Source organism: Pipistrellus hanaki (assembly GCF_964339955.1).
Source record: "Pipistrellus hanaki genome assembly, chromosome: 19".
Taxonomy (NCBI): Eukaryota; Metazoa; Chordata; class Mammalia; order Chiroptera; family Vespertilionidae; genus Pipistrellus; species Pipistrellus hanaki.
This window is the reverse complement of record NC_140521.1, coordinates 8,773,196-8,799,787: the sequence shown is the minus strand read 5'-3', so window position 1 is coordinate 8,799,787 and position 26,592 is coordinate 8,773,196. Positions and strand designations below refer to the sequence as shown.

Below are 26,592 nucleotides of genomic sequence, written 5' to 3'. Positions count from 1 at the left end.
GCGGGGGTTTAAATTGTACCGTCTCCCTGCGCTGATTGGCTGCGGTGGAAGGACATCCGTGTTCCCATTGGAGACCCCAAACTCCGCCCCCCTCGCGGCGCTGAAGCTCCGCCTCGGGAGGTTTGGTCACGTGATTGGAGGACCCAGCTCAGAGCGGACCATTTTTTCCCCCTCTCCAACTTGACTGGAACCCGACCTTTGACCCGCGGCCTCCCCTTATGACCTGGGAAGCCTAACTCCCAGTGGTTTGGCATCTCCAATACCAGGACCTCCCTTCGGCGGTTTAATAATCCGTTCATTCCTAGGTTCGAAAGGTTTATTGGAACGGTCCATTATCCCAGTAGTCAAAACCGCTGGCACAGCTCCTACCAACTGGGGCAGTAGGTTAAACTTGGAACCTCAGCGATCCCAGCCCACCATACCCATCCATTTCACAGAAACAGAGGACCCGAGGGAACAGGTAACTTAACTTGGCCCATGGTCACCCAGCAGTTTAATTGCAGGGCTTGGATCAATCTTTGGACTGCTAGTCCACTAGATCATGACCTTAATCCCAGGGAAACAACTCTATAGGGTTCCCCACCCAGGGGAGCCACTGTGGGTGTGGTCCCAGAGAAGCACGCGTGTCTTGGGTATTCTTTGCTTTGAAAGAAGGGACGGTATCCAGGTACCGCTCTTTCCTGGGGATGTAGGCAAATACCGGCACTCACTCATCCATTCTCCCCAAGAAGATGTTAGAGACCCAGCCATTGCCCAAGGAGTCTACCCGGGCACCAGGAAAGTAGGAACGCAAAACAAAGGGAGGTAGATGCAAGCACCGGGAGACGTAGTTGCTAAGTTGCTGTGTGGCGTTGGCATGTCAGTCAGCTCTTTGGCCCTCAATTTCCTCAAGCTGTCAAATGATTTTTGGAGTTGAGCAAAGGGGGATCTCCAAGGTTTTTTCCCCAGCTTCCACAAATATACAGCGGTGTTTACTTTCTCTAAAGTTTATGAATTCAACATTTCTTGAGTTGTATACCTGGCATTGTCTGATCCCTCAAAGATAATACAGTGGCAAATAAGACACACATCCATATTTTTTAAAAATATATTTTATTGATTTTTTACAGAGAGGAAGGGAGATGGATAGAGAGCTAGAAACATTGACCAGCTGCCTCCTGCACACCCCCTACTGGGGATGTGCCCCCAACCAAGGTACATGCCCTTGACCAGAATCAAACCCGGGACCTTTCGGTCTGTAGGCTGACGCTCTATCCACTGAGCCAAACCGGTTTCAGCAACACATCCATATTTTTTAGGGAAGAAACAAGAGGCCACTTTTTAGACGATAATTATTACATAGTAATGCTATGAGTACAATGAAAATGGGGTAAAATGTGGGGAGAGATTGGTGAAGTGAGAGAAATTCTTTCTGACTTGATGGCTTTAAGTTATACCCTAGTCCTTGCTCAGTTGGTTGAGTATAGTCCTGTGCACGGAAAGATTGGTGGCTGGTTCAATTTCCGGTCAGGGCACTTGCCCGGACTGCTGGCACGATCCCCAGTAGGGGGCGTGCAGGAGGCAGGCGATCAATGATTTTAGGTATCTTAAATGCTTCTAAGGGAGAGTTTACAAAAATGAGTAGCAGGGTGTCCATAAAAATACAAAGTTTTTGTTATTGTTAATCCTCACCATTTAAAAAAAATATATTTTATTGATTTTTTTACAGAGAAGAAAGGAGAGGGAGAGTTAGAAACATCAACTCTGAGAAACACAGGGATGGACTTGCCTTGTTACTGTGCCTTCTCCTTACTTTGCTCCAGCCCCTCTCAGGGGGTGCTGTCTCCTCTCCCAGAAATGCAGGTGCCTCTGCCCTTTGCCTGGATAACACCCGAATTTCAGCTCAGTCATCACTGCCTCGAGGAAGCCTTCTTGACTTCCCTGATGAGGTCTGATGCCTTTTTAAGAGGCTCTGTTAGCTTCTTTGTAATATTGGCACACTCTGAGTTTACACTTTGTGGAATTTTTTTTTTTTTTTTTTTACTAGTGCCCACTAGACTGTAAGGGCATTTGTCTTTTTAAAATATATATCTTTTATTGATTTTAGAAAGGAAGGGAGAGGGGGAGAGAGACAGAAACATCAATAAGGAGAATCATTGATTGGCTGCCTCCTCCATGCACCACACTGGGAATCGAGTTTGCAACCTGGGCATGTGCCCTGACCGGGAATTGAACTGTGACCTCCTGGTTCATTGCTCAACCACTAAGCCAGGCTGGCTGGGAAGGGCATTTTATCTTTTTTTTTTTAAATATTTTTTTTGATATTTTACAGAGAGGAGGAAGGGAGAGATAGAGAGCTAGAAACGTCGATGAGAGAGAACCATCGACCAGCTGCCTCTTGCACACCCCCTACCGGGGTTGTGCCCGCAACCAATGTACATGCCCTTGACCGGAATTGAACCTGGGACCCTTCAGTCCGCAGGCCGACGCTCTATCCATTGAGCCAAACCGGTTTCCGCCAGACCTGTTTTCAGCATCTAGTACTCATCTAGTCCTTGTATACAGCGAGAATGTAGGGGCCACTTTGAATTGTTTCAACCAAGCTCCAAAGATACTGATGTATTAACTACAGTGTTTTAGATTTCTTTGCTGCATTTCCCCCTCCCCCCTTTTTTTTTCCTTTTATGTTTCAGAGTTGTAATTTCTTGTTATTACCTTCTAGGGAATACACTAGTCTAGTGGGTAGCAGTGAACAAGACAGATATAGGCCTTGTTCTTATAGAACTATTTTTACCTTTAAAAAAAATATATTTTATTGATTCTTTACAGAGGGGAAAGGAGAGGAATAGTTAGAAACATCGATGAGAGAGAGACATTGACCAGCTGCCTCCTGCACCCCCCCCCACTGGGGATTTGCCCACAACCAAGGTACATGCCCTTGAACCGAATCGAACCCGGGATCCTTCAGTCCACAGGCCGACGCTCTATCCACTGAGCCAAACCGATTTCGGCTATTTTTACCTTTTTTATATTTTTAATTAAATGAAACAATGGAAGTAAAGTTTTAACAAAGCATTTAGTTGGCAATTTAAAATGTTTATTTATGTGGACACACATATGTAACACACGTTTATGTATAAAAATGTTATGTTGGAAGATTCATAATTATTTTTGCTATGGCTACTCCCCACCCTACACTTCCTTTTGAAGAGCTCACACGTTAACCTCCAAGCATTTCAACTAGTAGGTTTCCTTTCTCACTCCCAGGCAAGTGCGCCGCGCCGCCAGTAGGGGGCAAGAGCCAACCAGGCGTGCCTATTACCTAAGCAACGGAGTCCAACAGCGTTCTCAGAATGACTTTACAAAAGGGTTACCAATAAATTAACTTACTCTGTGTTAGGTCATATAATATTATAAGGAAGTGAGAGGTGGTAGCGACAGACCTATTTTACGATAGTTTATTCGGGTTATTGGGTGTGTACGCGGAAAATAAGTGGGGCTGATGGTGCTCACGCTCCTACTAGCATCGGATCTGCCCAAGGGCTCCGAGTTATTTGCGGTTTCGTATTGAATAAAGTGCTTGGAACGAGCAATGTGTGTGCGAACATTTTCATCTAGGACTCCATATGTAACGAAGAGCTTTCCAAAGTACCCGAGAAGCCACAAGGTAACTTCCTGGGCCGAAGCCACACACCAAAAGGGATCTGAAAACAGCTCCGGGCCCCTCCTAGCGCGACTTTGCAAGCAGGTGCGGGACGCATGCGCCCGGCCCACCCGCCGACCTGCTCCTGGCACCCGGAGCTCAGACCTTCTTCCCGGCAGCCAGCGGGATAGACAGGGAGGGAGGGCAAACGGAATTCTCGCGAGGTCTCTCGAGCGCCGGCGGAAGCAGTAGACACGTGACTCTCCGAAGCGGCCTTCGGCTTCCCCCTCCCCCTTCTCGGAAACCCGGCCCCCTCACCCTTCGCCCACCCCGGAGCCGCAGTAATGGACCGTTTGGGTTCCGGAATTCCCTTGGATCCAACCACTGGTACCGGGTCGGCGGGAGTCGGCGGAGCCCGCGCTCGGCGGCGAAGGCAGGGGGCGGTCAAGATGGGGGGGGCAGACCATCTTCCGTCCCCTAGGAGGGAGGCGGGGCGGAGAGGGGCGCGGGGGAGCGCGGTGGGGGAGGGAGGAAGTCACGTGGGGCGCGCTGCGCGCGCTGCGCCTTCTCCTTCGCCCCGCCCCCGCCCCTCCTGGCGGGGCGGGGGGACAGGGGGGAGGGGCGTCAAGATGGCGGCGGGGAGGTAGGCAGAGCCGGACGCCGCTTCTGCCGCCGCCACCGCCGCCTCCGCTCCTGTCGCCTGTGGTTCTTCAAACTCTCGCCGCCCGGGAGAAGGTGTGCCGGCATCCCGCAAGGAAAGTAAGTCCTCCCCTGAACCTTCTCCAGCTTCCACACTCGCTCTGCCGGACAGCCTCCCACTCCCACCCTCCTCAGGGGGCCGTGTGGGGCCGGGCTGAGGGGAGGGGGGGCGCCGCCACCTCACCCCGGTTCGGGGCCTCCCTCACCGCCCCCTGAGCGGTTCGCCCCGGAGCCCTCGGGGCACGGTCCCGGCGGCGGCCCCGCCGCGCTCGCTTCCTCCGCCCGTCAGCGCCGGGCCCTGCGGTCGCCGCCGCGCGTGGGGAATGTCGGGCCCGGGGGCCTCGCTGTCCCGGGCCAGAGGCACCCCTTTGGGCGGGGAAGCAGGGTGTGCGGACGCCGGCGCTGGCTCCGCTGGGGTCGCCTCCCTGGCTGCCCACCCCGCTGTCTACGCCGGGGCTGCGAGGTCCCGGACCCGTCGGAAAGTGAGCTCCGCGATCCTTCAAAAAGTCCTCCCGCCCAAGGGGCTGCTCCCGGTATTCTAGGGCGAGAGTGCGGGGAGGCTGCCGGGTCGAACCCCCAAACCGGACCCCGCACTCGCGGCGCCTCATTTCCTCGCTGTCGGGGCGGTGGGGAAGGTCCGGGACACGTGGGGGGACCCCCGCCTCCACGCCCCGCCCGGTCTGGAGGTGCGTCTCCCCGCGGTGTCGCCCGTGCCCCGGAGCATCTGTCTGCGGAGGGGAAGGGCGGTGGAGGAATGTGCTGGTACTTTGAGAGAGTTTGGCGTAACTAGCCCCTAAAGTTCCCCAAACCAGGGGACGCGGTGGTTTCCCAGAAGGGGCGGTGGTTTGGGGTCTGTTTAACCGCCGGGGAGATCGGGATGTTCCTGCGCTGGTGATTGTTTCTTTCCTGACCCGGGCACCCGGCTCCTCCCCTTCCCAGCCCGGCTTTGTGCCTCTGTTTGGTTCATGTTTGCGGACCACTCACTTGATCCTCGCACAGAAAAGCTCTTTTCCCCCCCCCTTTCCGGGCGTGCTCCGAGTACTGTGGGAGGCGTGTGTGTGTGTGTGTGTGTGTGTGTGTGTGTGTGTGTGTGTGTTTGGGGGGTCGTCCGTAGAGAAACGTGGGGAAAGGACTGGGCGAGAAAAGCGAGAATGAAGCTACGTGTGTGTTTTTTGTCCATTGAATTGCGCAGCCAATTGCAACTGCACCCGGAAGTTTGTGCAGAACACGTGTTGACGAGGGAAGGTTAAAAACCTGGGTCCCCTTTGACCTTTGAAAGTGGATGGTTAGCCTGTTTATGTTCAGTTAAATGTCTCGTGTTCTCCAGACGCCCGGCGCTAGAGACCGAATGGGGCTTCTCTTCTCGCGGGCCGGCCGGGAGGGTCGCAGACGCTGTCAAAGCCCCAGGCGGCACCCGCGCCCACGGGCTGGACGCGCTTGCAGACACACTCCAACCGGCGACCAGCGCTGACCGATTCCATTTCCCCCAGTTGCTTAGGGCAGTCAGAACTGGTTTTCAAGCTGGGGGACGGGATGTGGAAGGGGGGGGCGGTCAACCTTATTGCACAAAACATAGTTTGTCCAGAGTTTTTTAAGGTAAAATGCAGGATTTGCTACTAGTGCCTTGAGTGGCACATTCATTTTGCAAGCAAGGGAACATTTTATGTTCATGTTTTTTTAAAAGAAGCTTTACCTTTCCAGAGCAGTGACACCCCCGCCCCCCACTTCTTTGTATCTCCCAAACTAACTTTATGCCACATGATTCTCTTCAGAATTTTAAATAAATTTTACATTAGTTGCTGGGTAAGCATTAAAAAGGGAGGCTTAGTGGCATGCTGTTCATTCACTCATTGAATGCTGCTATGTCAGGCAATTTTACATGTTTTAAGGGCTTTGCTGAAATTACTAATTAAAAATAGGTAGTATGGGCACTGGCCGGACGTCAGTTAGTGCGTTGTCCCTGGTAATGCCAGAGTTTCAGGTTTAATCCCCCGTCAGGACACATACAAGGATCAAACAATGAAAGCCTAAGTTAAGTGGACAACAAATCGATGTTTCTCTCACTCTCCCTCATTTTCCCTTTCTCCCTCTCTCTCCCCTTTCCTCCATCCCTCTTTTTCTCTCTCTACATTCAATCAATAAGTTAAAATTAGAAAAAGAAATAGGCAGAATGGAGATTTTTATATACTTTTTTTTAAGTTTTAAAAATTTTGATCTGAGAGAAATACCGACTTGTTCCACTTATTTACACATTCATTGGTTGCTCTTGTATGTGCACTGATGGGTTTGAACCTACAACTGTGGCGTATCTGGTCAACGCTCTAACCAACTGAGCTGCCCAGCCAGAGCTTTACATGCTTTTTAAAATGATTCACCTTGCTTCACTTTGGCATTTCTTAGTCTCTAAATTGAGCTTTGATTTCAGAGCTGCCACCTGTGAAAGACATGAACACCCAGATCCGAGTAATCTGACTTTTCATGAGGCTCTGTGGGTTCCCATGCTTTGTCTGCCTAAAGTAAAGATAATTTCTGGGAGGAATTGCTCTCACATTAAATAGCTAATTAATAACCAAAATGGTGTCGTCTTAATGTTTTTGGAATGGTTTTTGTTTTTCAGTGCTAATTGACAGATCCACTTTGTGGTGGAATTTACTAAATATTAAGGACCACCTTGCGATAGTGCTAACCCCCCACCACCTTTTTACTGCATACCACAGTAAAAAATACATTTTACATTGTGACTTAGTGCATATAGACACACAGAACTGAAAAACTCGTCTTATGAAGTAATGTTTTCTAATTTTCTGTTCTGTGCTGAGATGTTTAAAAATACTGGTTATGGTGCACTGAACTGTTTGGGCAACCCACTGTGTTGTGGCCAGCAATTTGAAAAATACTGGGAAAAGGTTAAGAGAATAGACTCTTGGAGGTATGTGGTGTGAGACCTCCTGGGTTTGTAATTCTGCTCCACTCTGGTTTTTTTTGTTATCTTGCTACACTTCCTCTCTGGGCTCAGTTTCTCATCTGTGACAAGGGGATAATGGATAGCATTTACTCAGGGAAATTTTGAAGGTTGAAAGAGAAAGAAAATCCAGCCATATACTAAAAATAAAGCTAGCCGCCGAAACCGGTTTGGCTCAGTGGATAGAGCGTTGGCCTGCGGACTGAAGGGTCCCAGGTTCGATTCCGGTCAAGGGCATGTACCTTCATTGCGGGCACATCCCCTGAACAGGTTGTGCAGGAGGCAGCTGATCGATGATTCTCTCTCATCGATGTTTCTAGCTCTCTATCCCTCTCCATTCCTCTCTGTGAAAAATCAATAAAAAATATATTAAAAAAAATAAAGCTAGCCATGTGAATTTGATGGTGGTGATCAAGAAAGTTGTTTCATTTCTGCATTTGATCCCCCCCCCCCTTTTTTTTTTTAAATCCTCACAGGATATTTTCCCATTGATTTTTTTTTTTTTTTTTAAGAGAATGGAAGGGGAGGGGGGAAGAGAGAAACATCAATATCAGACACATCAATTAGTTGCCTCCTGAACACACTTCCACCAGGGCTGAGTATCAAGCCTGCAACCAAGGTACGTGTCCTTGACCAGAACCTAACAGGAGCGGATGCTCTAACCACTGAGCGCAGACTAGGGCCTCACCTGATTCTTAGGTTTCTTTTGTGAAGCATTTTTTTTCTCTTGTGAAGATTTTTGAAACTTCGTTTTTCTTTTCTTTTCTTAAAATATACATTTTATTGATTTTTTGTGGGGAGAAAGAAAGAGGGATAGAAAGCCAGAAAGATCAGTGAGAAACATCAATCAGCCGCCTCCTGCATGCCCCCTATTGGGGATGTGTCAGCAACCAAGGCACGTGCCCCTGACCAGAATGGAACCCGGGACCCTTCAGTGCGCAGGCCGATGCTCTATCGCACATGTGTCAAACACAAGGCCCGCGGGCCAAATCCAGCCCGCCAGGCCTTGCAATGTGGCCCGCACCGCGCTGTCATCACTGCACTCCGCTGTCAGTTTATGACATTGTCAGTTTATGACTGTTCAGTAAACCATTCGGCCCGCGATTTAGGCTGGATTTTAGATTTTGGCCCCTTCTCTGATTGAGTTAGACACCCCTACTCTAATGGTTGAGCCAAACCGGTTGTTTCTTATATGTGCCCTGACCAGGGATCAAACCCAAAACCTTGGCGTATTTGGATGAGCTCCAACCAACTGAACTACCCAGCCAGGGCTTGAAACTTTGTTTATAATCTACAGATTCCTTTGTGAATCCTTTCTTCCTCTAGGTTTTGCAATAAGAACGGGGAGGAGGGCTCTTTAACTGAGCAGTTGTTCCCTTGAGAATTAGGTGTTTAAAAAATACAAGTAGCTGAAACCGGTTTGGCTCAGTGATAGAGCATCGGCCTGCGGACTGAAGGGTCCCAGGTTCGATTCCGGTCAAGGGCATGTAGTACGTTGGTTGCGGGCACATCCCGGTAGGGGGTGTGCAAGAGGTAGCTGGTCGATGTTTCTCTCTCATCGACGTTTCTAGCTCTCTCTCTCCCTTCCTCTCAGTAAAATATCAATAAAATATATTTAAAAAAAATAAAAATACAACTAATATCTTTTTAGGTAAAGAAAACTCTCTTTATACTGACCATTTTTCTCGGGTTCTTTTTTAAAAATATATTTCGGAGAGGAAGAAATAGAAACATCATAAATGAGAGAATCATTGATCAGCTGGGAACTGAGCCTGCCACTCAGGTGTGTGCCCTTGACTGGAATCGAACCTGGGACCCTTCGGTCCACAGGCCAATGCTCTATCTATTGAGTCAAACTAGCGAGGGCTCTCCTTGTATTTTTTTTTTTTTTTTAATATATCTTATTGATTTTTTACAGGAAGGAAGGGAGAGGAATAGAGAGCTAGAAACATTTATGAGAGAAACATCGATCAGCTGTCTCCTGCACCCCACATGTAACCAAGGTACATGCCCTTGACTGGGACCCTTGAATCTGCAGGCTGACACTCTATCCATTGAGCAAAACCAGCCAGGGCTCTCCTTGTATTCTTAATGAACCACTCAGTGGTCACTTAATAAATACCTCTTGTATTAGGCAGTTTGAGCATTCGCCTATGGACTGAAGGGTCCTCTTTTCGATTCTCAGTCAGGGCTCATGCCCGGATGGTGGGCTCGGTCCTAAGTAGGGGGCATGCAGGAGGCAGCTGATTAATGATTCTCATCGTTGATGTTTCTGTCTCTCCCCCTTTCCCTTCATCTCAGAAATCAAAATATATTTTAAAAATGAATGTCTGTTGATGGACTATATCTGCTAAATTCTAAGTGGCTTATTATCCTTAAAATTTTTTTTTAATACTCACCCAAGGATACTTTCCCCATTGACTTTCAGAGAGAGGAAGGGAGAGGAGATAGACATAAACATCAGTTGGTTGCCTCCCGCAGGTGCCCTGACGGGGGCTGCGGATGGAACCTGCAACCCAGGTATGTGCCTTTGACCAGGAATTGAACTAGAGACTCTTCAGTTCGTGGGCTTATGCTCTAACCACTGAAAACACTGGACAGGGACAAATTCTTAAACTGTATGTCAGTCACACATCTGGGCTGCATGAAAGCAAAATTGAAGCTGAGTCAAAAAACAGATATGTTTAGCACTGTTAAATAAGGAGAAATAAACCTTTTATTAGTTCTGGCAAAGATAACTTGCTAAGTGATATTTTCTGTGCACACTTAAAGATATCTATCAGTGTCCGAGACTCTGATTAATTGGATACATGACACTTTTGGTAAAGAGGGAACTCGTATTTTATAGAACTAATTTGGAAATTAATTATTGGATAGGTTTCCAACAAATAGTTTGTATTCTGGGAAATAAAATGTTGCATTAGTGATATAGGAAAAAAAAGATATTTTGGACATGATACTAATGTTTATCAAAATGATAGCTAACTTTTGTTTCAAGTAGTACAGCCATTCCTATTAGGCAAGTTCTCTTTTATTTCTATTCGAAGATGAGGAAACTGAGTCATAGTATATTACTTGACCATATTATACTTACTAAGTGGGTAATGTAGCCAGTATATGAACCCAGATATTCTGCTTGACTCCCTGGTCTTTTCAACCTCTGTTGTGTGCGGCTGCCGCTGCAGACACATCCCTCGTATCTGGCCTGAGCTGTGAGCTATAAAGATCTGTTTTAGGTCTCAACAAGAGAAACCTTGTCCTCCTCGATAGGTTTCAGTGTTGGTATTCTCTGTGGGAACTGTATCCTTTCATTCTTCCGATTGGTTATTGTTTCCTCAGGATTCTCTTCCTGCCAAGGATGGCTCTTAGTTTCTCTTTACTACTGTGTCCTTGTTTCTTAGTTATCATTGTCGCTTTTATAGTGTATTATTTGAACTAAGTGATTATTTTCAAATTTATTTATGATAAAAATGGAGCCATTTTGTTGTCCATTGTCTGAGAGAGAATCACTGCTGTTGTTACTAACTTTTGGGTTTGTTAGATTGCTACATGTTGCATGATATCCAAGGTCTATGTGATCCTTAGTAGACACAATGTACCATAGTTCTCTTACACCTAACACTATTTGCATTTATATTGTATTTAGATGGTTCAAAGTGAAAATGTTTTCCCTCTCAGTAATAAATCCTACTTACTAGTATTATAAAGCGAGGAGAAGATTGGACAATATAGCCTTTTAAAGGCTCTCTCAGCTGAGCACTGAAATTCCATGAGTCTGTAATAATTTCAGAATAGGAATGTGATTAAATATTAAGGGGTTTGCCTAATGGAGTTAGAGAATGGCACAGATGTTCCCTCTCTATCCCTTTTCCTCCTCCTCACTGCAAAAAACGTACAAGTAGAGAATTTGTATTCAATTGGCTAAGAGAAAGTATCCCTAGATTTGTTTGTGTGTAACATGTATATAAAATTAAAATGTCTTTTATTAATAGCTCCTAAGAGAAAATATCTTTTACAGGCATTGTCAATACTAGGTCACTACTCAAATCAGAGGTCTCAATTTGTGATTCCTATGAATGAATTTTGAGTAGGTCACTGAACTGCTGGCCATCAATTCTTTTTTTCTGTTGCATAGTTTGAGAACAAATGGACTAGTTGAAAATTAGTATGTTTATATAACATGAAATTAGCTTTCTGAGAAAAACATACAGATTTCCCATAAGTATGTTTGTATATATAAATTAGTTCTTTCAGATAAATTAATGAGAAAAGTTAAAATTGAGCAAGTTCTGTTAAGCTTTTGTTGCATGTCGTGGTAGAATACTTTGATCTCACTCCCAAGAGTCCAATTGGGAAACCCCAATCTAAAACCTACTTGCTTGCTCCTAAATGGGCATTTCCCCTTTAAGATCCATATAACTCATCTTTCAGGTCTCCTGGGCTCAACTTTTGATTACTCTTTCTTGGCTTAATTTTAATTATCCATCAACTTGTGGGTTTTTTTTTTCTTTCATTTTTACTTCATATTCTCTCTTCCATTTTGATCTTTTATTTAAACCTGTCTTAGGGATTCTTTTTCCTAAATATGTTGGAATCCATACCTGCTTCTTGATTTCCTGCTGTCGCGCACATCAACTCTCCTGGTCAGCTGTGGCAGTTTCCTAAGGTGCCTCCTGCTTCTGGTCTTAAGCAGTGCCAATGTCTTTCATGCGTCCATGGGTTTGCATACACTCGTCCAGGAGATCCTTGTCCACCTGGCAATTTTCCTTGATTCTCCGCTCCAATGTCATCTTCATAACCTCTCCCTCAGCAAAGTTCAGCATTTCCTTTGATTTTCCCATAGCATTTTGTGGACGTATTCTTGCTATGATTGACATATTTTGCTTTCCTTTATATCTTAACTAGAGGCCCAATGCATGAAATTGGTGCAAAAGTAGGCCTGCCTTCCCCCAGCTGCAGCATCGGCTTCCTCTGGCGCCTGGGACCCGGGCTTCCCTCTGACCACCGGCAGGCACCTGGAACCTGCGCTTCCCTCCCAGCCCTGACTTGGTCAGGAAGGACAGCCAGTCTGATTAGCATATTACGCTATTATTATTATAGATTTGAATTTTTGGGGATCAGAGACTATTACTCCTTTTTGCCTGACCTGCAGCCAGTTCATAAACATTGAATGAATGGATCTGGTAGAAAATGAAATGCTGGTTTTATATTTAAAAGAGAGTTAATTATAATTTTACTTCTTTATGTTAATATTTAATATTTTGTTCTAAAGATGGTGGAGCCAGGACAAGATTTACTGCTTGCTGCTTTGAGTGAGAGTGGAATTAGTCCAAATGACCTCTTTGATATCGATGGCGGAGATGCGGGGCTTGCAACTCCAGCCCCTACCCCTTCAGTTCACCAGGTAAGAGTCCTCCAAAGCCTCACAAACGTAGATTTTCCCCCCTTAATTTTAATTTCTATTTATAAAAGTAGGTAATATTAAGGCTTAACTTTAACATGTATGTGAAGGTTATTTTTATGTTGAGTATTAGTCTTCATTCATGAGGTGGAAAACATTTGCAATGAAAATCAAAACATTTTTTGCTTCGTTGTATATATAAAAGTAAGAGATAATTGTTTATTTTTCTGGGAGAATGGTTAATCTTACTAGTTGTCTCTATGTATTTTATAGGGCGTTTTTCTGAGGTTTTACTATACACATTTTCTGAAAGCAAAAGTGAGATTCTGGTGTTAGTGAAATTTTCTGAAGCTGATATGCTTGCAGCGATTGTTGCTTTTTGGCACTAGTGATTTTACATTCCATTTGAGTGTAAAGCTTAATATTTTTTGTTTTAATAAAATACATACATCTCTTGTTCTTGAAACGGAATTCACTGCGTCCTTCTTTTTCTCGATGTTTTCTCTCCAGTCAGTGCCACTTAGTACATTAGAACTAGGTTTGGAGACTGAAGCAGAAGTTCCTGTTAAACAAGAACCAGAGACGGTACCTACTCCAGCACTGTTAAATGTTAGGGTAAGAATTATTTAGATTTGGCATTACTACAGAAATAGTTTAGGACAGTGGTCGGCAAACTCATTAGTCAACAGAGCCAAATATCAACAGTACAACAATTGAAATTTCTTTCGAGAGCCAAATTTTTCAACTTAAACTTCTTCTAACGCCACTTCTTCAAAATAGACTCGCCCAGGCCGTGGTGTTTTGTGGAAGAGCCACATGTGGCTCGTGAACCGAAGTTTGCCGATCACGGGTTTAGGATATAGTAAGGAAATAACCTTTCATACAAAGCAGTTTTATCTCAGTAGTTCTGATTTTTGCTACTTCTTTCCCAATATCCTGCTCTCACCTATTTTGTAAAACATTTGTTTCATTATTATTTATTTATATTGGTCAAAAGATAATTTGGACAAAACAGAAATTTTATTGCAAATGATACAAAATTCATGCAGTAAAAGATAAACTGCATTATCTCACTGTTCTCCATTTTTACTTAAGTTATTGTCCATTGGTATGTAATTTTTATGTGATTATAATTGTGCTTTAAACATAGCAGTTATTAACTTAAGCCTAATAGTATAAAATTATTGGACAAACTGTTTAAAGTTTGGTAATGTGATAAACTTGTTAAGTTGTTTTTTTAAAAAAAAAATGTTTTGGTTTTTTACACAGAGGAAGAGAGGGATAGAGAGTTAGAAACATCGATGAGAGAGAATCATCGATCAGCTGCCTCTTACATACCCCCTACTGGGGATGTGCCTGCATCCATGGTACATGCACTTGACTGGAATCGAACCTGGGACCTTTCAGTCCGCAGGTCGACGCTCTATCTACTGAGCCAAACCGGTTTGGGCAAACTTGTTGTTAAGTTTTATTTAAAGGTGATAAGTAGTATCTGGAAGATTCTTGTTACGGGGGCATGGAGAAATAACATAGTTTCAGGTGAAAAGGAAGTAGAAATATAACTTACATTTATAAAAGTATCTCAGTTATACTTTAGTTGCTTGTAGTCACAGACATACTGTTATCTCAAATCTTGACTTTTTTTTAATTGGTGACATGATCACCGATTATTTGAAAAGTACCAGTCTGACCATTTGTGTGACTTGGGAATTTAGAGCTCTGTTTGGTAGATTTGTCTTATTAAGTCCTAAACATTAGTAGAATCTGTGTGATAGCAAACATTGGACAGGAGGCCTGGAATCTTAGAAAGGGAAAAAGGTCCTCAGAGAGCTTGGGCCTCTGAGGTGAAGTGATGTACCTAGCTGGGGCAGTGCTGAGACTATACGCTCTCTCTTCTGTTCCTGTGTTACAAGGTTATTGTACATCACAGCTTGCTCAGAAGAGTCCCATTTTATGTTTGCTCTCCCCAACAGTTATATAAAACGTTACACTACTGTACCTTCTTTTCCTCAAAATGGTGTGTTCTAGTTGATAGTTTATTATAATCATATTTAATTAAAAATGAAATGCCAGTGGTTAGGTAAGAATAGAAGTCAATTTTAGGTTTTAAATGGACTACTGCGTTTATGAGAGTGGAGACAGCATTTTTCAGTGGTGTGATGTGTATGGTTTTCTTTTCTAGCAACAGCCTCCATCTACAACAACATTTGTGCTGAATCAAATAAATCAACTTCCGACCTTGGGATCTACAATTGTAATGACTAAAACACCACCCGTAACAACGAATAGGCAAACCATCACTTTAACAAAGTTTATCCAGACCTCTGCAAACACACGCCCTTCGGTCTCAGTACCAGCAGTACGAAATGCCATGCCCTCTGCACCTTCAAAAGACCAGGTTCAACTGAAGGACCTTCTGAAAAATAATAGTCTGAATGAACTCATGAAACTGAAGCCACCAGCTAATATCGCTCAGCCAGTGGCAACAGCAGCTAGTAAGTCTGCCTTCAGTGGTGTCAGTTGTCTGCCTTTGATAAGAAATATCAGCGTGTTTTTAAGGGTTTCTTGGGTTTTAAAAGAACTGGACATGAAAGAGGTAATAATTTTATGACTGTATACTTACAGTATTTACACAATTTATTTATTTTTTAAAAAAAATATTTTGTTGATTTTCTACAGAGAGGAAGGGAGAGGGAGAGAGAGTTAGAAATGTCGATGAGAGAGAAACATCGACCAGCTGCCTGCACAACCCCTACCGGGGATGTTCCCGCAACCAATGTACATGCCCTTGACCGGAATAGAACCTGGGACCTTTGAGTCCGCAGACCGACGCTCTACCACTGAGCCAAACCGGTTTCGGCGTATTTACACAATTTAAGTGAAGCAAAAATTTAGGAGATTTAGCATTAAGCTTTGAAATGAGGTGTGGAATTGCCACGTAGTTTCATTGACATCATGATACCTCAGTTTTATATAGGGTGAATAACGGGTTAATATTTTTCTCAATGCTTTAAATCAGTGCTTCTCAAACTTAATATGCCTGTGAATCACTAGGGATCTTTTTCAAAAAACAGAATCAGATTCTGTAGGTCTGGTCTGGTGGGGCCCAAGATTCTGCATTTTGGAGTTGCTGTTACTGGTGGTCCTTGGAATGTTTGAAGTGAACAAGTTTTAAACTGATAGTCTGATACTTGAACTCTGACCTTTACAGTTTTATGATTTTGCCTGTCATTGGCTTCATTACTTATGGACAGTTGTGTTTTTAGTAAATTCTCATTTAAAGTACATATATTCTTATTATAAAATAATTCACTATGTTTTCTTTGAAGAGTCAACACGTAAATTTTTATAGCAGCTTTATTGAGATACAATTTACATACCATAAAATTTTCCCATTTAAACTGTACAATTCCGTGGGTTTTAATATATTCACAGGATTGTACAATCATTACCTCTAGCTAATCCATAATACTTTAATGATAGGTTTAGATTTAAAGGGAAACAGCCCAATAATACTTTGATCACACCTTTTTAGGAATTCATTTATGCATAAAGAATGTAGATTTTATAGTTAGTTTTTCTGCTCTGGAGTTGCTTTTTTTGTTGTTGCTCACTCATTGAACAAATATTTATTGAGTGCCTATATGTAAAGCACTGTTCTGGGATTTTTGAGGCTATGGATGAGATGAAAACTGTTGAAATCACTTCCCACATGGAGCTTGCATTCTAGTGGCATTTCAAAACATGTAAGTTACATAATATGTCAGGGATAAGTGTGATGGAAAGAAGCTGAAAATGTTGTATAGGGCAGGAAGAGGTTATAATTTTAAGTGGAGTACTCAAGCTTCGTGTTTAGTATAGTACGGTTATTTTTAAAGGTAAAATAGAATTAATCTGTCTCTTTTTAATTTTGGTTATATCAAATTTTAGTATATCGCCGAAACCGGTTTGGCTCAGTGGATAGAGCATTGGTCTGCGGACTGAAAGGTCCCAGGTTCAATTCCGGTCAAGGGCATGTACCTTGGCAGCTAGTCGATGTTTCTCTATCTCTCTCCTTTCCTCTCTGTAAAATATCAATAAAACATTTAAAAAAATTTTTTAGTATATCTTTAGAAATGGAAAACGTGACTTCATAAGAGGGGTATTTTTTCCTTGTCTTCTCCATTGAACTAAACAGTATTTTAGTCCCTGTCTTATATATAAACTATGTTGACTGATGGAGATGCTAACTCTAATTTCAGTTATATCCTGAGCTGACCAGTATGTAATATAGGATTAGCCCTGATTAGGAATCGAATCATGATCACTGAGTCGCAGAAGATAAGTTTTAATACCTGATGTAGACTAATGCAGTGTTTTTCAACCTTTTTTGGGCAAAGGCACACTTGTTTCATGAAAAAAATCACGAGGCACACCACCATTAGAAAATGTTAAAAAATTTAACTCTGTGCCTATATTGACTATATATAAAGTAATTCTCTTGAATAGGAATCAAATAAACACAAAGAAAGTATTTTATAATTACTTTATTATGAAATATTAAGTAAACAAAATAGTGAAAAATTATAAAATTCTTGTCTTGTCTGCACCTACGGCACACCAGGCAACATGTGCCGCAGAACAGCGGTTGAAAAACGCTTGAATAATGTATAATTTTGTGGTAGAATTGACTGCTTAGAAGTTGTGACGTGCTTGGTTTATAAAGTAGGGACTAGAGACATTCCAAAGGAAGGGGCAAAGTTTGTAAGTTGATGTAGAACTAACTGTCTTCAGGGACAAATGCTATTAAAGATATAAGATAATATAATCTTTATGTTTGGGTATAAACTATTGGGCCTTTATCACTATATCTTACTCTCAACGTCACTCTGTTGAACTAATTGTAATCTGGCAGCTAGATACCCATTGATAAATTATTTTTACTGTCTTGGGACTGATTTCTATTTTCTGCTTTGGAGAGCAGAACCTTGGCACCTGGTTGAGGTGCAGGGCAACATCTGAATGGCTCCTGGGAAACTTGGAGTCATCAGCAGTTAGTGGAAGCTGCTTTTCATGAAAGGTTTGGGGTTTAATGAAGAGATTGCTGCTTTTATGTGAGTGCCTCTCTGAGTATTCCACTCCACCCTTCAAGTCAGTATGTGTTTTCACAATTTAAAAGAGAGGGTATATGCCATGTGAGGGAAAAGTTTAGAGAGATCAGAAAGCAGGAGAAATGTAACCTCTGAGTGGAGCTGTACAAGTAACACTCCCACATCCAATATAGAAATTTTAAAAGACAAAAGACTGCAAATCAAGGCCGTCCTAGTGTGGAAGCCTGAGCAACTCTGTCAGACCAGGCCAGGGCTGAGAAAGAAACAGTGAGAGAATGCTGGAGATAAGCACATGTTTGTGTTGCAGGAGAGAGTCATGTTTACACTGAAAGGGAAGAACATTAAAAGTATGAAACTGCACAGAGCAAGGTGTTGCATGTTCTTCTTGTATTTCTTCTCTCTGGCTGCTGCCCTATTTGGAGCCCTTAGCCCTTAGGGGTTCTCATCTCTCACTTGAGCTCCAGTCCTGCCACTTGGAGATCTGTTCACTGGCTCTCCTACAGTTCTGTGACACAAATTGGAACCCAAAGTAACTTTATTATCTTTGTTCAGCATTATTTTGTCAGCACTTTAATCATAGTTGTTTTGGACTCCCTGTGACAGGCTCCTAAATACTCCCCATCTTTTGGTAGAACAAACAAGACGCTAATCATTGCCCTTAGTGTGATTTTCACACTGTGATCTCAAGGATGCTTCCCGAATACTCAGAGATGTAGACTAGTTACAGGTGCTCTGGCCTCTCTGACCAAGCACTTCTACTTTGGCACTCGGATTGAGGGCTTCTGTTGCTGTATCTAAAAAATATGCAAAGCATCGGTATAAGAGAAGACAAGGTTTAGCCTAAATTACTTGTTTTCTTTGTTCTCAGGAAAGGAGGCAGATAGTCCCCAATTGTTTTTTTCTTTCTGGAAATAATTATTTTGCCTTGAAAGTTAGTAGGTACCTTCAGATCCAGTGAAATTGATTCTATCTTGGTGATAATACTAGGTTTTGTTGTTTCTTTGTTGGTTTTTAATGAACCAAGTGAAGTATCTTTTTTTAAAAAATATTTTTTAAAAACATATTTTATTAATTTTTCACAGAGAGGAAGGGAGAGAGATAGAGAGCTAGAAACATCGATGAGAGAGAATCATCGACCAGCTGCCTCCTGCACACCCCCCACTAGGGATGTGCCCGCAACCAATGTACATGCCCTTGACTGGAATCGAACCTGGGACCTTTCAGTCGCAGGCTGACGCTCTATCCACTGAGCCAAACCGGTTTCAGCTGAAGTATCTTTTTTAAAAATTGATTTTAGTGAGTAAAGGGCGGTGGATAAACAGAGAAAGATATGAGTTTGTTGTTCCACTTATTTATGCATTCATTCGTTGCTTGTATGTGCTTTGATCGGGGACCTAATCCACAACCTTGGCAAAACAGGATGACTTCGTAACCTCTGAGTTCCCCAGCCAGGTCCCCAAGTGAAGTATCTTAAAGAAATGCTGGCCCTTGGCATTTGTATTGAAATGAACTATCAAATAGTTCTGGTTCAAGCTTTCTTTTTGATAAATAGCTTTCAAGTTTTTTGTGCACATTTCCTTTTAAATTTCTTGTTTTCTAAGGTTAATTCTTCCAAAATGGGACGCAACTTTGAATGTTTTCACCTTAATACAAACTTTAAGTTAGTTTGATAAGCAGGTTGGTGTATTTGGGTTTATGAAGTGGGTAAACTTTACTGAATTTTTTAAAAACTGCAAGAAAAGGAATTGAGACTTTGTTCTAAAATGTAAATTGACTCTCCCCTTCAGCTGATGTAAGCAACGGCACAGTAAAGAAAGAGTCTTCTAATAAAGAAGTAGCAAGAATATGGATAAATGACATGAAGATGAGGAGTTTTTCTCCGACCATGGTGAGTTTCAGAGCTGTATCTGTATTTTTGTGTCATGTGAAAGACAGTTGCCTAAAAGTGCTCTAGAACAATCCTCAGGAAGCTTTTTTGGGTGAAGGTGGGCTACTCAGCTACATAAACTAATGAAACAGAATTAAATGTCACTGGAAAAAACAAACAAACCCTGAATGAGGTGGTTAAACTTGCATAGTTGATAAGATGGGTGTAATGATATATGAAGTACTGGCATCTTTTTTTGTTGTGTTTGTTTTGTTACTCCTCACCAGACGATATTTTCTCCATTGAGTTTTGGAGGGGGGGGCGGGTAGAAGGATGGGAGGGAGAGGGGAAAGGAAAGAATGAAAAAGAGAAACATCAATGTGAGAGTAACACGTCGATTGGCTGCCTCCTGCATGCACCCCAATTGGGACTCGGTATTGAACCTGCAACCGAGATAGAGGTGCCCTTGATCAGAATCAAACCCTTGATCCTTTGGTGCGTGGGCCAACACTCTAACCACTGAACAACACCAGGCAGGACAACATTTTTTTATTGTGGATCTCCTCTAATCGAGGAAAAATCCCAGGGAAGTATTTGGTAACTGTTCATTTAGGATTGACTATGAATAGATAGCTGTTTGTGAGCTGTCAGATCAAATAATGGTCTAGGTATGAATAACTAATTTGATAACCTTTTTCTTACATTTTGGAAATGCTATATGCTTCCAGTGTACAGAGTCCATCAATTCTGTACATTTATGTAAAAACTGTGCTACGTATAATACTGAGGGTGTGTGGTAGGTTTCTACCAGAAGTGTACGGCATTGCACGGCTCCCCCTTGAATAAACATGCAATGTGACAAACATGTTAACTAACAAGGCACAGCAAAAGGTACATTGTGATGCTCACAACAAGGGTTATGAGTGTGGAGGAGGTGAGGTCTCTGGGCGTGGGAAGACTTCATTTTATAGAGAAGGTATAACGGGGCTTGGGTGTTGGGTATGGAAAGATGTCAAGAGGGCATTTTTGGAAGGGAGCGAAACTAAAGCATGAATAGGCACAGAGGAGATGGTGGCAGCCAAGTGCTTAGGTGACACTTAGCCAAGACATGGCTTGCAGAAGATGGAGTGGTTGATTTGGAGGGTTCCGACTTGAATTCGAAGGTCCTTGGTCTTGGTGCAGCAGCCTGGAAGTGGAGGGACCTGCTAATGACTCAGGGTGAGTTCGGGTAGGGAAGACAGCTTGGAGGAGCTTGGTTAAGTAATTTCACTTGGCATTAGAAAGGATGAGGGGAACGGGAAAAAGGAAAACGGTACAAGACAACTACACACAACAGTATGAGAGGATTGATGGGACTTGGGGATGGAGTAGGAATTAGACGGCAGCCCTGCTGTGCCTGAGGCTGTGTGCGGGGACCTGGAGCACAGGTGCTGGCAGTCCCAGGACTTGATGTTTGTGCATCAACAGCTTACCTAAGCGGATTCTGGAAAGTTAACGGCATTTTTCTCCGAGAAATATATGTAGTTAGCGCTCAGGTTTACAGTCAACCCATGTTTGCCTATAATATGCCTAAGTTTATATTGTGTTGTAGTTTGGGAACATCCAACAGATTGCAAGCTGGTAGCCTAATGGACCAAAACCAGTGAATACAAGTGTTTTATGTGGCCTCCCCAAGTTTTTGAAAATTAGTGAATTTTTGCTAACACATAAAAATCGTGATTTCTAGGTTCTCTTAAAAAATAGGAGTACCTGAGAACCCCAGGCTCACATTCCTCACCCAGTAAAATGTGCCTGGAGCTGACTAAGGGACATCTACTTTGTGTGTTGGGCAGGCATTGCCCAGGTCCCACAGTCTCCGTGGCTCCAGTGTGTCTCCTGTATTTTAAGCTTGGTGGCAGTTGCCATTTTACTAGTATATCCCACTGGCTTAGAAATATTACCTGTGTAGTCCCTGGATTTTGTGACCCTTTGGTATTACCATCTTATCCTCTAATTAAATTTAAGTAGGAGAGCTAAGGTAGAGGGAGACAGAAGGAGGCTGGTCATTTAGCAGAGTATGTATTTCTGTTATAGTTGAGATAAAGTGGAGATGGGCGGACTTCGAATTTTAATTTGCCCAAGGCTACACAAATGAAAGGCAGGTGGAGCCCAGTGGTGGCCCTTTTGTGTGTCAGAGATGAGAGCAGTCACGGATGGTCTGTGCTCAATGGAAAAGCAGGGAAGCCATGAGGAATCCCGATGTCAGAGAATGTGGCAGTGATAGGTCATGTTTCCAGAACCAAAGATGGTGGGTATTCCTGCAGAAGAGTTTTATGTGTTGGCCAGGCCTCCAGTCTCTCGAATTAGAATTGATTATGCTCTCCTTGTGTTACAGAAGGTTCCTGTTGTAAAAGAGGAAGATGAACCAGAGGAAGAAGATGAAGAAGAAATGGGTCATGCAGAAACCTACGCAGAGTACATGCCAATAAAATGTATGTCTGGGATTTGCCAAAGTAATAAAAGACTCCCAGGTTCCTCTTGAACTTAAGAACTTTCCCACACACGTTATCTGTTAGGATTTGTGGGCACCTAAGGATTTGACAAGCACCAGCTTTGTAATGTTTTAAACTAGAATATGTTTGAAAATATATACATTTTTACTGTGTTGTTTTTTCTCTCTATACAAAGTTAGAACTTTGTTTTAGGTTGAAAATCAGGAATAAAAACTTTGCCCAGCCAGTGTGGATTAGTGGTCGACCTATGAACCAAGAGGTCATGGTTCGATTACCTACAAGGGACATTGATGTTTCTATTTCTCTCTCCCTCTCCCTTCCTTTCTGAAATCAATAAAGATACTTAAAAAAAGAAGAAAGAAAAGAAAAAAAAAACAACAACAAAAAGAATAAAAGCTTGGGTTTATATTGTTGTTTTATTAAAATATATTTTTATTGATTTCAGAGAGGAAGGGAGGAGAGACATAAACCTCATTGATGAGAGAGAATCACTGATCAGCTGCCTCCTGCATGCCCCCCACTGGGGATCCAGCCAGCAACCCGGGCATGTGCCCTTCCCCCCCACCAGAATCGAACCCAGGACCCTTCAATCCACAGGCCGACGCTATCCACTGAGCCAAACCACTAGGGCCCAACCCTTATCTGAAATTATACTCACTTTATACATTTTGGGGAACTCGTTATTGTTTAATTTTATAGCCAGGGATTTCTTTTGAAATATCTTTCAAGTTAAAATTACATTGCAAACCCTTTCCACTGATTGAAGTGAATGATCCATTCACTTAAATCCCTGAATCTAGGGTTATGTTCTGTTACTACTGGAGTACCTGATGTGTGCACTAAGTTTACTTTTCTAAATCTTTTTAATCAACCAAGTCCCTATTTAAAACAGATAGTTGATAAATTGGTCATTTTAGTCAAACTTAAATATTACTTTCCCATCAGTCAGTGACTCTATATAGTTAGTTACTTACTTACATTTCTTTCATAGGTAAAATACTGCAATATCTTGTAATATAAATGGAAGTATTATTACCTAGCATGATTAAAAAATATTTTTAAATTTTCATTTAGTAAAAATTGGGCTACGTCACCCTGATGCTGTGGTGGAAACTAGTTCTTTATCCAGTGTTACTCCTCCTGATGTTTGGTACAAAGCATCCATTTCTGAAGAAACCATTGACAATGGCTGGTTGTCAGCATTACAGCTTGAGGCAATTACATATGCAGCCCAGGTAAGCAGTAATCTTTTATACAGTATTCTTTTTAAAAAAATATATCTTATTGATTTTTTACAGGGAGGAAGGGAGAGTCATAGAAAGTTAGAAACATTGATGAGAGCCGAAACCGGTTTGGCTCAGTGGATAGAGCGTCGGTCTGCGGACTGAGGGTCCCAGGTTCGATTCCGGTCAGGGGCATGTATTAATACATTGGTTGTGGGCGCATCTCTAGTAGGGGGTGTGCAGGAGGTAGCTGGTCGATGTTTCTCATCGACATTTCTAGCTCTCTATCCCTCTCCCTTCCTCTCTGTGGAAAATCAATAAAATATATTTTAAAAAAGGAAAGAAAGAAAGAAAGAAAAGAAAAAGAAACATTGATGAGAGAGAAACATCGATCAGCTGCCTCCTGCATACCTCCTAATGGGGATGTGCCTGCAACCAGGGTACATGCCCTTGACCAGAATCAAACCTGGGACCTTTCAGTCTCTGCAGGCCAGTGCTCTATCCACTGAGCCAAACCGGTTAGGGCCAGTACTTATTCTTTAATCTTAGTCTATATAATGTAGTTGTTTCAATCCAGAGGTAAGTTTTCTTTGCATGAAATACTTGTGAATATAATAATTTCATAATAATTTTATGTGTTAGGAAATTAAATGGGTAGCAAAGGTGTGCGGAGTGCATTGCTAGTGAAAATGACAAATGCTATTCCTTTTTGGAATTCAGTGGGAATACGTATTAAAACTGAAAATTCGAATGTCCTTTGACCTAGCGATTCCATTGCTGGAGGTCTATCCCATTAAAACCACTGGATAAGAACATACATGACTATTTGTTGCAGCTTTTCCCCTCGGTGGCTGAAAGTTGTGCAGGTGTTGAAAGGGGCATGGAAGAATTCGTGTTACATTCTTATTTTTAGTTAACCTGGTGCATGCAAAGGTAGCAAGATTGACTAGCTAGTAAATAAAAGGAAAGTATCCATGCCACGCCAAGCTGTATGCCATTTATATGGACATAGGTCATGTTAATATAACCCTAAAGTAATGTATGAAAGACAGATCACCAAAATATAAAAAGTAGTAATTACTTGCTTTTTTTTTTTTCCTCTCAGCAACATGAAACATTCCTACCTAATGGAGATCGTGCGGGCTTCTTAATAGGTGATGGTGCTGGCGTGGGGAAAGGAAGGACAATAGCAGGAATCATCTATGAAAATTATTTGTTGAGCAGAAAACGAGCATTGTGGTAAGTGCTAAACACTGTCTGTGGAAGCTTTCCGATGTGGATAGTTACATTGCATGGGGGTAGGGATTTAGTGATAGGTATATAGTTTTTGAAGGGTTATAGTCTAGCTTTATTTCTGAAAACTGGCAGAATGGTGGGATTTGTATGTATTTATTTACTTACTATTTATTTATTTTTGTGGCAGGTTCAGTGTTTCTAATGATTTGAAATATGATGCTGAAAGAGATTTGAGGGATATTGGAGCAAAAAACATTTTGGTCCATTCATTAAATAAGGTATGAAAGTTTTCTATTCAGTTGGTCCTTCACTAAATATTGACTCGTGTGATACGGGAATAATAAGTTTCTTTTTCAGAGGGTTGTTGTAAGGATTCAGTGAGTTACTTCATATGAAACCTAGTGAGAGCTGAATTAACTTCTAAAGGGTACAGTGTAATAAAGCTGGGCAGATGGTGTGCCCATCACACCATAGGCGATCACTGCGGTTGGAGACTGGTGCATCAGTGGACTGTGTACAGACCTGTGCTCATATTAGGACAGTTCTGTCAAGTGGAAGAAAGTGTGTCTCAGCGTCTATAGCACAGTCCAATGTGATTAGAATCTTAGGTTTTAGAAATCTTCATTGTCCTCCATCTCTGCACCAATTGCTCAGTTACAGGGTGGAGTAGACCTCTCCCTGTAGCCCTTTGACAATAAGTACTCATGAGTCTACCTGCCACACGAAGCCCCGGTGGGCTCAGTGTTGTCCTACTCCCGGTGCTTTTCAGGGTGGGCCTTCCTGACTGGATTGGCAGGGAAAGTGCTAGGGCTTGAATGACTACCAACTATTCAAAACAAAAATATGTAACTGGCACCCAAAACGTTTTTTTTATTTTTTATTTTTTTATTTCTGAGACAGTGTAATTGAAGAAGGGAGCATTAACTATTAATCTCAATTCTTGTATTTCCCTCATTACTTACAGTGATTTCTATATAGTAGTAAGTGCACAGTAAATATTTGTAGAATGAATACTGACTTTTGTAGGGGAGTTTGATTTGTAATATTTTTTGTGTGATAGACTTTAAAAACTGTACCCTTATAGCATAAAGCTGTGTATACATATATGTGGGTGTGTGTATGTATATTCATATGTGTAAGAAACTTTGTGTATGCTCTTAGGAAGTCCTTAACTCCCCTGAAGCCCACTGTGGACCACCAAATAACTCTCAAACATGCGGATGGGATTCATGTTTCAGAGAGAAAAGCGTATTTATTAAATTCTTCTCTTTCTTTTTTAGTTTAAGTATGGAAAAATTTCTTCCAAACATAATGGGAGTGTGAAAAAGGGTGTGATTTTTGCCACCTATTCCTCCCTTATTGGAGAGAGTCAGTCCGGCGGTAAATACAAAACAAGGCTGAAGCAGCTTCTGCATTGGTGTGGCGATGACTTTGATGGCGTGGTATCCTTTGCAACAAGTGTTTTCGTATTTTTTAATGGCGCAAAAGTTAATGTAAAGAGGAACGTTTGGAAAACAGGAATCCTGAGAAGAAATTAACAAATTGCTGGGACATCAGCTTTAATGATTACCCAGAGTCCAGCGGGTCAGAAAGTTGGCTCTGCTTTGTGGAGGCGGCCAGCATTGCAGTCCCTAGCTAGGAAAGTGATCGGAGGTGTGGGCAATGCTGAGTACTGTTTCCCTTTGGGACCCACATGGATGTCTACACGGTACAGCACCTGAGCAGACAGGTGACGTTGGTGCCTCCGTGCCTTCCTGACTGATTTGCTCACAGCCCACCCTCACTGTCCTAAACGGGGACAGCAGTATTCCACAGGCCGACTAAGTGGGTTACTAGTAGTGCTTCTATGGACAGAATTTGACAAGATTATCTGTGTGGTGGACTTACTTGCTGCATGGATCTTTTCCTTCATTCTAATTAACAATTAAGTATCCGGTTAAGTTGAATACCAAATTCAGTGGGTGCTTCTGAGGCCGGAGGGAGGCGTTGAAGTGAAGGAG

The 26,592-nt window shown here is 42.6% G+C and overlaps 1 protein-coding gene across 2 annotated transcripts in view; it reads left to right on the top strand.

Moving 5' to 3' along the window:
• Nucleotides 1-3,848: 3,848 nt before the first annotated feature.
• The window catches only part of SBNO1 (strawberry notch homolog 1), a 52,581-nt gene continuing 29,837 nt past the window's right edge, over nucleotides 3,849-26,592 (top strand). Inside the window, exons 1-10 of one of the 2 annotated variants that reach the window (XM_084867773.1) lie at nucleotides 4,123-4,381; nucleotides 12,556-12,687; nucleotides 13,195-13,299; nucleotides 14,867-15,179; nucleotides 19,562-19,662; nucleotides 22,016-22,112; nucleotides 23,208-23,368; nucleotides 24,462-24,595; nucleotides 24,780-24,870; nucleotides 25,873-26,034. In XM_084867773.1, the coding sequence (XP_084723899.1) occupies nucleotides 12,556-12,687; nucleotides 13,195-13,299; nucleotides 14,867-15,179; nucleotides 19,562-19,662; nucleotides 22,016-22,112; nucleotides 23,208-23,368; nucleotides 24,462-24,595; nucleotides 24,780-24,870; nucleotides 25,873-26,034 (1,296 nt within the window). In that variant the 5' untranslated portion in view covers nucleotides 4,123-4,381. Of the gene's footprint in view, nucleotides 4,382-12,555; nucleotides 12,688-13,194; nucleotides 13,300-14,866; nucleotides 15,180-19,561; nucleotides 19,663-22,015; nucleotides 22,113-23,207; nucleotides 23,369-24,461; nucleotides 24,596-24,779; nucleotides 24,871-25,872; nucleotides 26,035-26,592 lie in introns of both variants that reach the window. The other variant, XM_084867774.1, reaches the window with a different exon arrangement.